Below are 11,167 nucleotides of genomic sequence, written 5' to 3'. Positions count from 1 at the left end.
GTAATGTTTACATATTGACCATAATCAGAATATTGGGGAACAAAATACCACGGACAAATACATGAAATGAAAAACGACTCGGCAGTTACTGTGAGATTGTGTACATAAAACTTGGAACAACCAAACCAATTAAAGCAAAGCCATGTCATACAAAAAACCTACATCAAATAACAGTGAATGGTCATCTTGGTTGGAATATTGCAATCAACCCTTGGTTGAGACCGACCTGCAAAAACAATTGGGTTCAGTGCAGATGAAGGCATTTATGAAGGGCAGTTCCAGAATGAAGACTATGTTCATTTGTAACTGCCACCAAATCAGTTCATTGTTCATAGTGCCAAATATCATACTGCCAAATCAGTTCATAGTACCAAATCAGTTTTTGTATTTGTGTTGGCATAGACAGCCGAAAAGAAACTTACAGCGTGAGGTGAATTAACGGACATGAAGAAATTTACCTCATAAATATGCCTCCCCCCTTAAACCCTCAATTGCAAGCTTGAGTCGGTAATATTTGATCTTCAAAGGGTCAACTTTATCTACCGACATCCCAGCACGGAGATGCTCGATGAATTTGACGGTCAAGATTCCGCAAGACGCACTGTGAGGCCAATTAGTTGGGAAATTAGAACTGCAGTTATGTCAAATTTGGATAAACAGCACAAAATTCACAAACGTTACCCATCTCGTTGTTGTGGCACATCTGCAATGCTGCCCACTGAGAATGGCGTATACATCGACATCGTCAGCCCCTTTTGCTTCACCTCTTCAACCTCAGAATCATCATAAAAATGCATATCGAACAGCACTCGTGCCAGCGTATCGCTAATAGGGTGCAGAAGCGTAACCAGCTTTGAACGTTTCGTATAATCAATATAGGAGTCATACACGGTTGCAGTATGTCTTACGAAATCAAGTTCGATTGCAACCCAATGAGACCCTTTCAGATTATATGGAAAATACACCTTCCGGACTTTTGTCCAAGCTTGGGCATACCCGTGTTGCCATGTACCACGCACAAAGTGATGTAAATTCTTCAGCTTGCTGGGTGGAAGGTCAACGGTGTTTGAAGCAGCTGCCTTCTTCGATCCACGTTTCCTGCCAGTCGGTTTGAACGGCTCTAGAAATTGCTGCACAAATTTAAATGAAGGCATATTAGAAAAGCACAACCGACAACAAATGAAGCACAAATTGCTGCACAATGGTTACATGTTTACCTGCAAGCAACAATCTGCCGTTGTCCAGTCCGTTCCAAAAACCAACGGATGAGATAGTTGCCTTTTTCGGATAAGAAAGGTTGCCATGTCCAGGTGCTGAAAGTTGACACATATAATATTAGCACAATTTCATACAACTCAACACTTAAAAAAGGTGAGAAAACAATTGAATTATCGTAATAAAGTACAGCTTTGTGTATCGTTACCCTTGAGCTCATCCATTCGGTTTCATCGACAAGTCTGTAGAAAAAATCAGCGCCCACTGAAAATGATTCCAGCTGCACCTCCGCACTACAAAAGGCAAACTTGCAACGGTTACTTGTGTAGTCATGTCATAAATATGACTTTGTTGATGAAAAAAATACACATGTATATTAAAGCAAACTCTACATTCCCTCATTAGTCTATGACTACATAGTAGAATAGGATGAAGATTGGAATTCAAAGGTGAAGAATCGTAACCTGATATCGCTTTTCCAGGCACTGCAAAACTGTATTACTGCCTTCACATCTTCAATGGGCAAGGGTTTTGATGGATCAAAACATGGCGGGGTTGCAGTCGCAGCCGACACAGTCATCGTCCTCTTCTTCCTCAAAGGATCTGTAAATGGGCTCAACAATGTCTGCGTCGGGCGCTTCTGTCTGCACCCTTTACCTTCCACTTCTTTTTTTTTCAACACTTGAACTACCTTCTTCATCACCAGCCATAGTAACTGTGGGTAGACTTGGAGGATTCATCAAACCTCCCGATGGCATACTCTTAGTGATTTTCCAATCTTCTAACAGCTTCATGACTCTTTGGCAGATTTCGTCACACCCGGCCACATCTTCCGGGGTAGGCAGCTTCTCGGATTGTGCCGGGTCAGCTACTTCATGCACTTCTAAGTGAGGAACTGAAGCGGCCATTTTTGCCTCTTCAACTACCATGGCTGCGGAAGGTTCGGCTCCATCACCGGGGACTTGTGTTTCCATTCCTGCCGGTTCTGTCGGCGGACTTACATAGGCATGTAATGGCGACAAGTCATTGTTGCCTCCTTCATTCATATGAGGACTACCGAGGTCCTCATGTCCTTCCGCAGCTTCATTCACCCCACCATTTTGTTTTTTCAGCTGCTCTATCTCCAACTTAAAATAATGCTCCATTGAAGCCAAGGTGTTGCGGAAATCCTCCACACACTTTGTATTTTTTTCGAACTCTTTTTCAGCTTTCATTGACTCCTTCCGTACCTTGTCTTCCAACTGATGCACTCTGTCGCAAAGTGCTCGATTTGATAGGGAAACTTTGGCCAATTCATCCTTTGTCCTTTGAAAGTCACTCTTCAAAGTGCGTAACTCTCTGGACGCGACTGTACCCTGCACTAAGTTATAATGCATGTGTTACTATGCAGGCCACAAAATATTGCAACAATACAGCAGTTATTTTCCTATTGTATTATGACGTATATCTTCGAAAAAATGTAATGCTTGCCTTAGAAGACGACGGAAGGCTTGCAGTTTCGTCAATGTCCTTCTCTTTTTCTTCTACAGAGGCAGAAGTGCCGGTTTGTTGTTCAGCGTCATCGCCCAACAAGTCAACAAGTTCTTCTCTGTCGTCAGCACTGTCACCCCAAGTCCAATACGGCTGCTGCTTGTCCATCACAGATGGCCGGAGAAGCTGCACATCAACCTGCAATTCACACATACAATATACATATCAGTAAAGTAATTATATTATATTTTCATATCCCGAACATTATCATTAAAAAACTGAACTAACCTCACGGTTCTCGAATACTTGGCTCATTAGCTCATAAAAACGCGGCGAACTATTGCTCCTCCAATGTAGTAAACGAGGGATGTGCGCATTTTCTTCGTGCACCACCAAATGTAGTGCAGCCAACGCTGGAAACACCTCATCCGCCCAAATCTGGTTTCAGGAATAAAAGGTCAGTCATTGTAAACAAATGCAATTTAACTTCAACATCAATGGACATTTGCTCACCTGAAGTGCATAGGGAAAACCTTTGAGGTGGTACTCTCTTGGTCTACCGGTTGCCGTTGTTGTTGGTTTCTTTTCAGATTTTTTTGTTTTGGCAGTTTTTGTGGGCACTTTCACTCGCTGGTAATCTGCACAAAGTGCCCTCAGCAGTGACGCATTTGTCTTCGCATAAGACACAGCACCCCATGGATACTTCCCAAAGTCTTCAAGGTCTTCCGCCAACTTCAAATATCGCATGTCAATGTGGACATGTTTTTCGCTGCCCAACAGCACAAAGACAGCAAAGGATAAGAATCCAAGCTTGAATACATCGTCCACATCATCGCATTCGAGGAAGGCCTTTTCTAATTCCAACAGGTTCACAGTTTTATCGTTGGCAAAGTACTTCCGTTTCAATGAGCAGTTCTCATTTGTGGGAATCGGAATAAAGGGAAGGTTTCCAAACCTTAGCCCTGTCACGATGCAAAATTGCTGCGCCGTGAATTGGATGACCTTCTTGCCAACAATGAATTTGATCCCGTTCAGTTGGGAAACTGTCTTGGGATCAGCTTTCCTGAGCCGCAACCCGTGGACAATCGGAGAAGTCCACTTGAGGTCCTCAATCCCTAGGAGATGACCAAAACAACTCTGTTCAAACATTTGCAGCTGTTGTTCAGTGAATTTCTCCTTGATCGTAGTGATTGCCGTCTTCGTATGGGATAACGACAATGCTTTCCCTTGGAATTTTTGTTCCTCCGCAATCATCAACTTCATTTCACCAACCATATTTCCCTGCATGCCAATATTATAAACAGAATTTCAGTCGGTTGCAATCTACACAATAACAAGCAATAAACAATCACCACTTATGAACAGCCTATTATAGGATATGAAGTGAAAAAAAATCAAAAAATACATATCATAAACAAAACCCCAGCTATTTACAACTGACCTCCTAATTTAATGGCTCAAAGCCAAGTTTCAACACACCCAGTACTCTACCACTCCTGCATAATATAATATCTAAACACACATCTCAACACACCATATAATCACACCATCTAATCATGAGACAGCTTCAGCTAGAATGGGAATGTGCGGTAGCACAAGCCTAATTGACAACAATTCAAGAGTAACGATATAAATCTATCTGACTAGAAAGAGTTTTAAAAAACAACAAGACATCGGGAAACAATTTATTCACTTCAAGGTATAATGTAATGGAACATCCTATGAATTAGTGGCAACCACAATACTGACTCTACTATGGCCCTCCTTTCAAATGTAAGAAAATGAAAGAAATTGGCACCATCCTTTCAGTTTTTTCTTAACAAAAAATCAAAGATAAATTCATAAATAAACCATCAAAACGGTATAAAATGTTTGTAAGACATGTACAATTACAAAATTATAAGTTCTCCTCAGAAACAGACTTCTCTAAGTATCCATACACAAACAACAAAAGCAAAAGCTTAAGCAGTTAGCTTATAGCAAAATCAATGTCCCCATTTCTCTAAACCACAGCTGCTGGTGGTAGGTTCCCATCTTCACTCATTTCCCGCTTTCTTTTAAGCACACAATGATCAAGCACAAAAAAGCAAACTTTTAAACAACTCATATTACACCACATATGGTTCTAAACAAAACTCATCCATATCCAATATGCAAGCCCTTAACTTAGTAAACAAAGTTATACAAAAATATGTCGAATTATCAAGCATTATTCTCAAACAAAAAGTATGATGTGGTTGGGAGTTTACAAGTTCAAAATGATATACACAGGTTAATTGTCTTACACTTTAGATATCATCTTCAACAAACAAAATAGATACCAATTAGACTTGTAAGAAGGTTAAATGCAATGGTCATAAAGACTCATACTAAGCCACCAAATACCAATCAATAACTGCTACAAAAACCATATTAAAACCATACTAAAACTAAAAATACAACTGCACTAAAATGCCAACACAACATCACTACATTAGCAATACACTAGAAAAAAAACACAATACGACAGCAATAGCAACAGCAACACAACAGCAAGCATCAGTCCACAAAGAACAAACCCATTCACTGTTTCAAACATGGAATCATCATACTAAGATCATTTCAGACAAACCCCTAAAACAATTTCGATGAAACCCCTAAACCAATTTCAGAGAAACCCCTAAACCTTCAACCAATTTCAGAAACCCCTAAACCTTCAACCAATTTCGAACAAACCCCTAAACTAATTTCAGCGAAACCCCTAAACCTTCAACCAATTTCGAACAAACCCCTCAGCCAATTTCAGAGAAATGCATAAACCCTCAACCAACTTCAGAGAAACCCTTAAATTGTAAGAAAATGCCGATGAACAGTACCTGTCGCTGGGAGAGGAAGAGAGAAGAGACGGTCGGAGCTGAGTGAGGAGAGACTGAGAGCTGAAGGACCACAGATTCAGAGCAAAGCCACCGGAGAGTGAAGAGAAACAAAGGGCAGCGAAGAGACTGAGCCGAGAGAGAACTTCAGCAAAACAGAGACAATAAAATTTCAGCAAAAGTGATATGTGTGCAATAAGGGGTCAATAAAATTCTATTTATAGGTGATAGTTCCAAATTTTTTAAAAAAGGGTGGTATTTTTAGTTACAATTATAAAAATTGTGGCATTTAGGGCTATTTCCCTAAAATAAGAGCTGAAAGTAAATACCTGATTTTCCGAAACCACCCATTCCAAAAATCTTGTGCGCCCTGATGCAAATATATATTTTATGAACGGTAGATGGAGGTTCTTAGTTGCAGATATAACAGCAAATCCCTTTGAAATGGTAAACATGATCACTCCAAATATGATGATCCTCCCAACCCAAGAATCTTTTCTGACCCACTGAAATTGATAAAACAAATATGAAATCAATATTTTTATCTTCCTTTTGGTCATAAAGCCTGCTGTCAAACTAAAAATTAAAGAAAAACTTACCTGACTTTTCTTTCTGTGTTTAGACTTTGGCCGCTTGATGTATGTATGAGGTGAAGGATTAGAGAGTTTTTCCTTTCTAATTTTATAGCCAAAAAGATCACCCAAGAATTAGAGACTTCTAAATCGATGATGAAATCTGATGGGTGTAAAATATGTGGCTTTATGTTTATATAGCAGAGGTTGTGTGAATTTTTTGTTTTTCTATTTCTTTTCTTTTTGAACTTTTAGAAACTCAATAGTGATAAGGGAGTCACGTGCTCTCTGCAAACTACCTCTCTCATGTTCATATCCCAATGGATGGATAGACACAAGACTTTTTTACTCGTTATCTGTCAACTGTCAGTTATTTTTTTGTTTTTAGTCTGAAGAACTAATGCACTTGCTGAAACGCAATGGTAGGTAGCAATTCAAATGCTAAACCCAAAGACACGGACCAGCCTCTAGGCTTGGCTTGGCTTTTACCAAAAAGTTGAAGACACCAGTCAATTGGCTATCACTTTTTCAACCCTGCTCTGTTGGTAAGATTTGTAAAAAGATTTTGTAATGTCCCAAGCACGAGAAAGTTTCTTGATAACGTGGAAAAAAGTACAAACTTGCAAACAATTCATTTCAATCCTAATTTTTTGTAAAAAACATGTATGTATCACAAATTAATCACGTCTGCCACTTAAAAGGATTTTATTCTATACAGTGAAACACGATTAAATGAAAATAACAAGATAGTGCAATTTCTTTTTTAATTTCTTTGGCCTCTCCATTGTAGCATGGAAAGTCACAACTACACGACAGGATAGTGTTTGTCTTCAGATATGCATTCTAGGTCATCCTCACCTTTAGAGTTCAAGAGGAGAGTTCAGGAGGAACTTTCCGGAGCTTTAAATTTAAGGTTTTTTTTTTTTTTTTTTTTTTGGGGTAAAAGGTGTGATAAGATGATAAGGTGGAGTCCATATGTTGGAAGGGGATTTCCATACACCTTCCTGGAGTCTTCTATTTACCAAATTGTTAGCCAATGCTTTGCCTATAAAACTATGGCTTCATTCTCATTTGCACGACAGAACAAAAGATCCAATGAAAAACATCAGTTTCTATGCTTTCTCTATACCTCAGTTTTCTCTACAATCTCTTGATTTTATAACACGTTATCAGCATGAATATCTTTAAAATACCATTTGGGATATTCGATCAAAAGACTCTGCTTCATTGCTTTTCTTTATTGGTTTTGATTGCGTTGCTCATGGTCTTCTGTATATCGATGTAGCTTCTGTGAAACTTTGTTCTCACTGTCTCAGCTCTTTACTCTCTCTCTCTCTCTCTCTCTCTCTCTCTTTGTCACTTTATATAGCTTCAAACAGAAACCCAACAAAACAAGTTCTTGAGAAAGATCAGACCCACAAAACATGATAAGATGATCTCTGCCCTTTTATCTTCTCCTTTAATTTTATTAATATTATTAATGCCCTACAAGAACAGCACCCACCGAAATGATGAACTTCCCATCATCTTTTCAATTATTATTATTATTTTATATTATTTAATATTAATATTAGTGCAAATGATGGTGGCAGGTCAAATGAAAAGGCAGTGGCAAGCATGATATTGATCACTTTCTTTGCCTGCTTGATTATATATTTTATATAACATGCTATATAGCTCACATATTAGTATATCAATATATTATATATATTAACAGTTACTTATATACTTTATATATATATACAGTAATTCTATGGATGGTTTCACATCCTATATTTTTTAGTGGTGGTTTTATCCTCACATTTGTTTTATTTACTATATGGTGTAGGTTCATTGCCCATTATAATTTATTTACCGTATGGTGTAGGTTTATTAATCATACGATACAATTTATTTGTTGTATGGTGTAAGTTTATTGCCCATACAACAATATTTATTTAAAAGAGTGGCGTGGGTTTATCGTCCACACAACTGCCTTTACTTTTATTGAAAAGTATGGAGCAGAATTAGTGTCCATACAAGCACATGTACTTTGTTATTGTATTGTGTGGAATTAACCCTCATGCAATAAGCAATTTACTTTATTGCACATTTACTTTTTTTTAAAGTATGGTGCTGGATTAACGTCCATACATAAGGTAATTTAATTTATGAATTTACTTTACCGCACATTTAATTTTCAGAAAAATTAGGTTTTAGACATAATTAACTTTATTAATTAGTTTGTAAGATATTGGATATTTTGGTTTTAGTTTTAATACCTAGGAAAAAACTACTATTTTGGATTAGCCCAAAGAGAGGCCCAGATTCGTTGGGCCAGGTAAAAAATAACAACTGATAAGACAATTCTACCCTTCTTCTTAAAAAGCCTGGCCCATTTGTAAACCTACAAAGTAAATGACGCTTTTGCCCCTGAATGTTTAAACAAGGCGCGAGTTCCTGTTCTTCTCTGTTTCGTTTTCGTCCTCGTTTGTTTGGGCAGCAGGCAAATTTCGTTCGTTTGGCAGGCAGATTTCGTTCGTTTTCGTTTTCGTTCTCGCCGTTGGAGCTCAATTTTCTGGTTGGTTTTCCTTTTATTTCTTCCTTTTTCGTTCGATTATCATGCCGAATCTGTCAGTTTTTTTGTTCGATTATCATGCCGAATCTTTTTCGTTCGATTATCATGCCGCATCCTGTTCCAAAATTCAGTGCAGTTTGTTTGTTTCCTTCTAATTGGATAATCTTTCGTTCGATTATCATGCCGAATCTGTCAGTTTTGGGTTTTTCGAGCTCAGTTTTGTGGCTCGATTTTGTGGCGCGATCTTGTGGCTCAGTTTTGTGGCTCGATTTTTTTTTGCCTCCTCTGTTATAAACTGCATCTGTTTGTTGGAGTGTTGACAGAAACTGCATTGCAATTTCTGGTTTCATAAAGGCAATGTTACAACTGCTCATGGAGTTAAATGTGTTTTGATATTAGTTTTAGTACTTTTAACGTGGTTTCCTTTTGGTTTCTATTCTATTTGTTTTGCCTCCTCTGTTATAAACTGCATCTGTTTGTTGGAGTGTTGGCAGAAACTGCATTGCAGTTTCTGGTTTCATAAAGGCAATGTTACAACTGCTCATGGAGTTAAATGTGTTTTGATATTAGTTTTAGTACTTTTAACGTGGTTTCCTTTTGGTTTCTATTCGATTTGTTTTGCCTCCTCTGTTATAAACTGCATCTGTTTGTTGGAGTGTTCGCAGAAACTGCATTGCAGTTTCTGGTTTCATAAAGGCAATGTTACAACTGCTCATGGAGTTAAATGTGTTTTTATCTAAGTTTTAGTACTTTGAACATGGTTTTCTTTTGGTTTCTATTCAAATTTAAGGGTATGTTATCACATAAAGTGCAATGTTGTTTCTGTTATTTCAGTTTTTGACTATAAACTGTAGTGCAGTTTCTTGTTTCATAATTCGATTTCATACTAATATTTGGATTTCTATTGGAATGTTACAACTGCTCATGTACATTATTTAGTGATTTTAATTGTTTTCTATTTTTGTTTGTTGTTTTGTTTGCATTTTCAAGGCTAATGGAGGTGTGTGTCATTGCCAAGTGCACATATAAGTCGGAAACCATCATGTTTTCAGTTTCATCAGAGTCATCCATGGTTGATATTTTGAAGACTTTGTGTCTGAGGTTTAGGGGTTTGCAGGTGGGTTGTTTCACATTACGGTATTCGGTGCCCAGTTATCCGAGTTGTTTTCTAGAAACGGATAGCGATTTGGACTTGATGAGGACATTTTTGTTGATATCAAATGAGAAGACTGTTGATATTTTAGTGAAGGATTTATGCGGGATCAATGAATATAGTGGTGATTTTTGTGTAAATAAGGAGTTGATAGCATGTGAAAAGGGCGAGTCGTCGTGTTCTAGTACTGTCGAAGACAGAAACGAGTTTTTGGGCAGGTCGAAGAGAGCAAGTGCTAAGCCTTTGTTGTCAAATGAGTGGGAGACATACATACATCATGTGGGGCAGAAGTTTGACGGTGGTGCAGAGGAGTTCCGGTTGAAATTGTGCAAGTACGCTCTTGAAGTAGGATTTAATTTTTTTATATGCCGGCAATGACAAGAAGCGGGTGGTTGCTGTTTGTTCGAATAAGAAATTGGAGGGTTGCAGCTGGCGTGTTTATGCTTCTCGTTGTGAAGCTACTAGCAGTTTTGTAATTCGGACGTTAAATAATGTTCATACATGTGCGGGTCGGATATGGGAATCAAAGAGTAAGATGATGAGGTCTCGTGTGGTGTCCTCCCTCATTGTGGACAGAATTCGTGCAAAACCAGAGCTGAAGCCAGCTGAGATTATACACGAGTTCAAAGATTATTATGGTATAGACATTTCATACTACCACGCATGGTTTGGCAAAGAGTTAGCTAAATTGGACGTTCACGGTGATGAGTCGAAGTCCTTCAACGAGTTAGTGTGGTATGCGGATGCCGTAAAGGAAACTAACACTGGTTCTCTCTGCACTCTTGATTGTGAAGCTGGAATTAATCGCTTTCGACGGTTTTTTGTGTCTTTTGGCGGTTGCATTGCTGGATTTCAATATTGCATACCCTTGTTGTTCATTGATGCTACGTTTTTGAAGAGCAAGTACAAGGGGCAGCTTCTCTGTGCTTCGGGAAAGAATGGAAATCAAGGTATGGTTACTGTAATGTATTACAGATTTTCATTTGTTGCAATTTTTAGCAGAAACTGCATTGCAGTTTCTTGTTTCATAATTCGATTTTATTAATATTTTTTGCATGTCTGTGGGAATGTTGTAACTGCTCATGAACTTAAATGTGTTTTAAACTTAGTTTTAGTACTTGGATCATGGATTTGGCTTTTGGTTTCCTTTCAAATTTGAGCAGATTTGTTTTCATAAACTGCACTGCAGTTTCCCTTTTTTGCTTATACTTGTGCTTTTGGTTTTGTTTTGCGGGGTTTTATCCTCTAGCTTTTGGAGTTGTTGATTCTGAGACAGAGGAGAATTGGACTTGGTTTCTTCAACATTTGGCTTCTATATTGCTACCGATGGGGAGAGTGGTGACCTTTT

General features: G+C 38.2%; 2 protein-coding genes and 1 long non-coding RNA gene across 3 annotated transcripts; 1 reads left to right on the top strand and 2 right to left on the bottom strand.

The window, feature by feature from the left end:
* Window positions 1–1,286: 1,286 nt before the first annotated feature.
* LOC117613710 lies at window positions 1,287–1,870 on the bottom strand. The gene is made up of 3 exons (XR_004583787.1): window positions 1,680–1,870; window positions 1,424–1,508; window positions 1,287–1,313 (listed from the first exon to the last, which is right to left on the bottom strand). It is a non-coding gene; the product is annotated as an uncharacterized LOC117613710 (long non-coding RNA).
* A 1,239-nt stretch (window positions 1,871–3,109) lies between these two features.
* On the bottom strand, window positions 3,110–3,960 carry LOC117613708. Its single transcript, XM_034342280.1, has 2 exons — window positions 3,219–3,960; window positions 3,110–3,123 (listed from the first exon to the last, which is right to left on the bottom strand). The coding sequence occupies exons 1-2, from the start codon at window positions 3,958–3,960 to the stop codon at window positions 3,110–3,112; spliced, it is 756 nt and encodes a 251-aa protein (XP_034198171.1).
* Window positions 3,961–9,660: 5,700 nt separating this feature from the next.
* On the top strand, window positions 9,661–10,769 carry LOC117613709 (the record flags this gene model as incomplete). Its single annotated transcript, XM_034342282.1, has 2 exons — window positions 9,661–10,151; window positions 10,249–10,769. Coding segments are annotated over exons 1-2 (1,012 nt in total), but the record flags the coding sequence as incomplete, so codon positions are not given.
* Window positions 10,770–11,167: the final 398 nt, after the last annotated feature.

Source organism: Prunus dulcis, unplaced genomic scaffold (genome assembly GCF_902201215.1).
Source record: "Prunus dulcis unplaced genomic scaffold, ALMONDv2, whole genome shotgun sequence".
NCBI lineage: Eukaryota > Viridiplantae > Streptophyta > Magnoliopsida > Rosales > Rosaceae > Prunus > Prunus dulcis.
Note: the sequence above shows the minus strand (reverse complement) of the source record. Positions and strands in the feature narration are given on the sequence as shown.

Excerpts from the sequence above, each read along its gene's own strand:
- LOC117613708 (XM_034342280.1), bottom strand. The coding sequence starts at position 3,960 with ATGGTTGGTGAAATGAAGTTGATGATTGCGGAGGAACAAAAATTCCAA.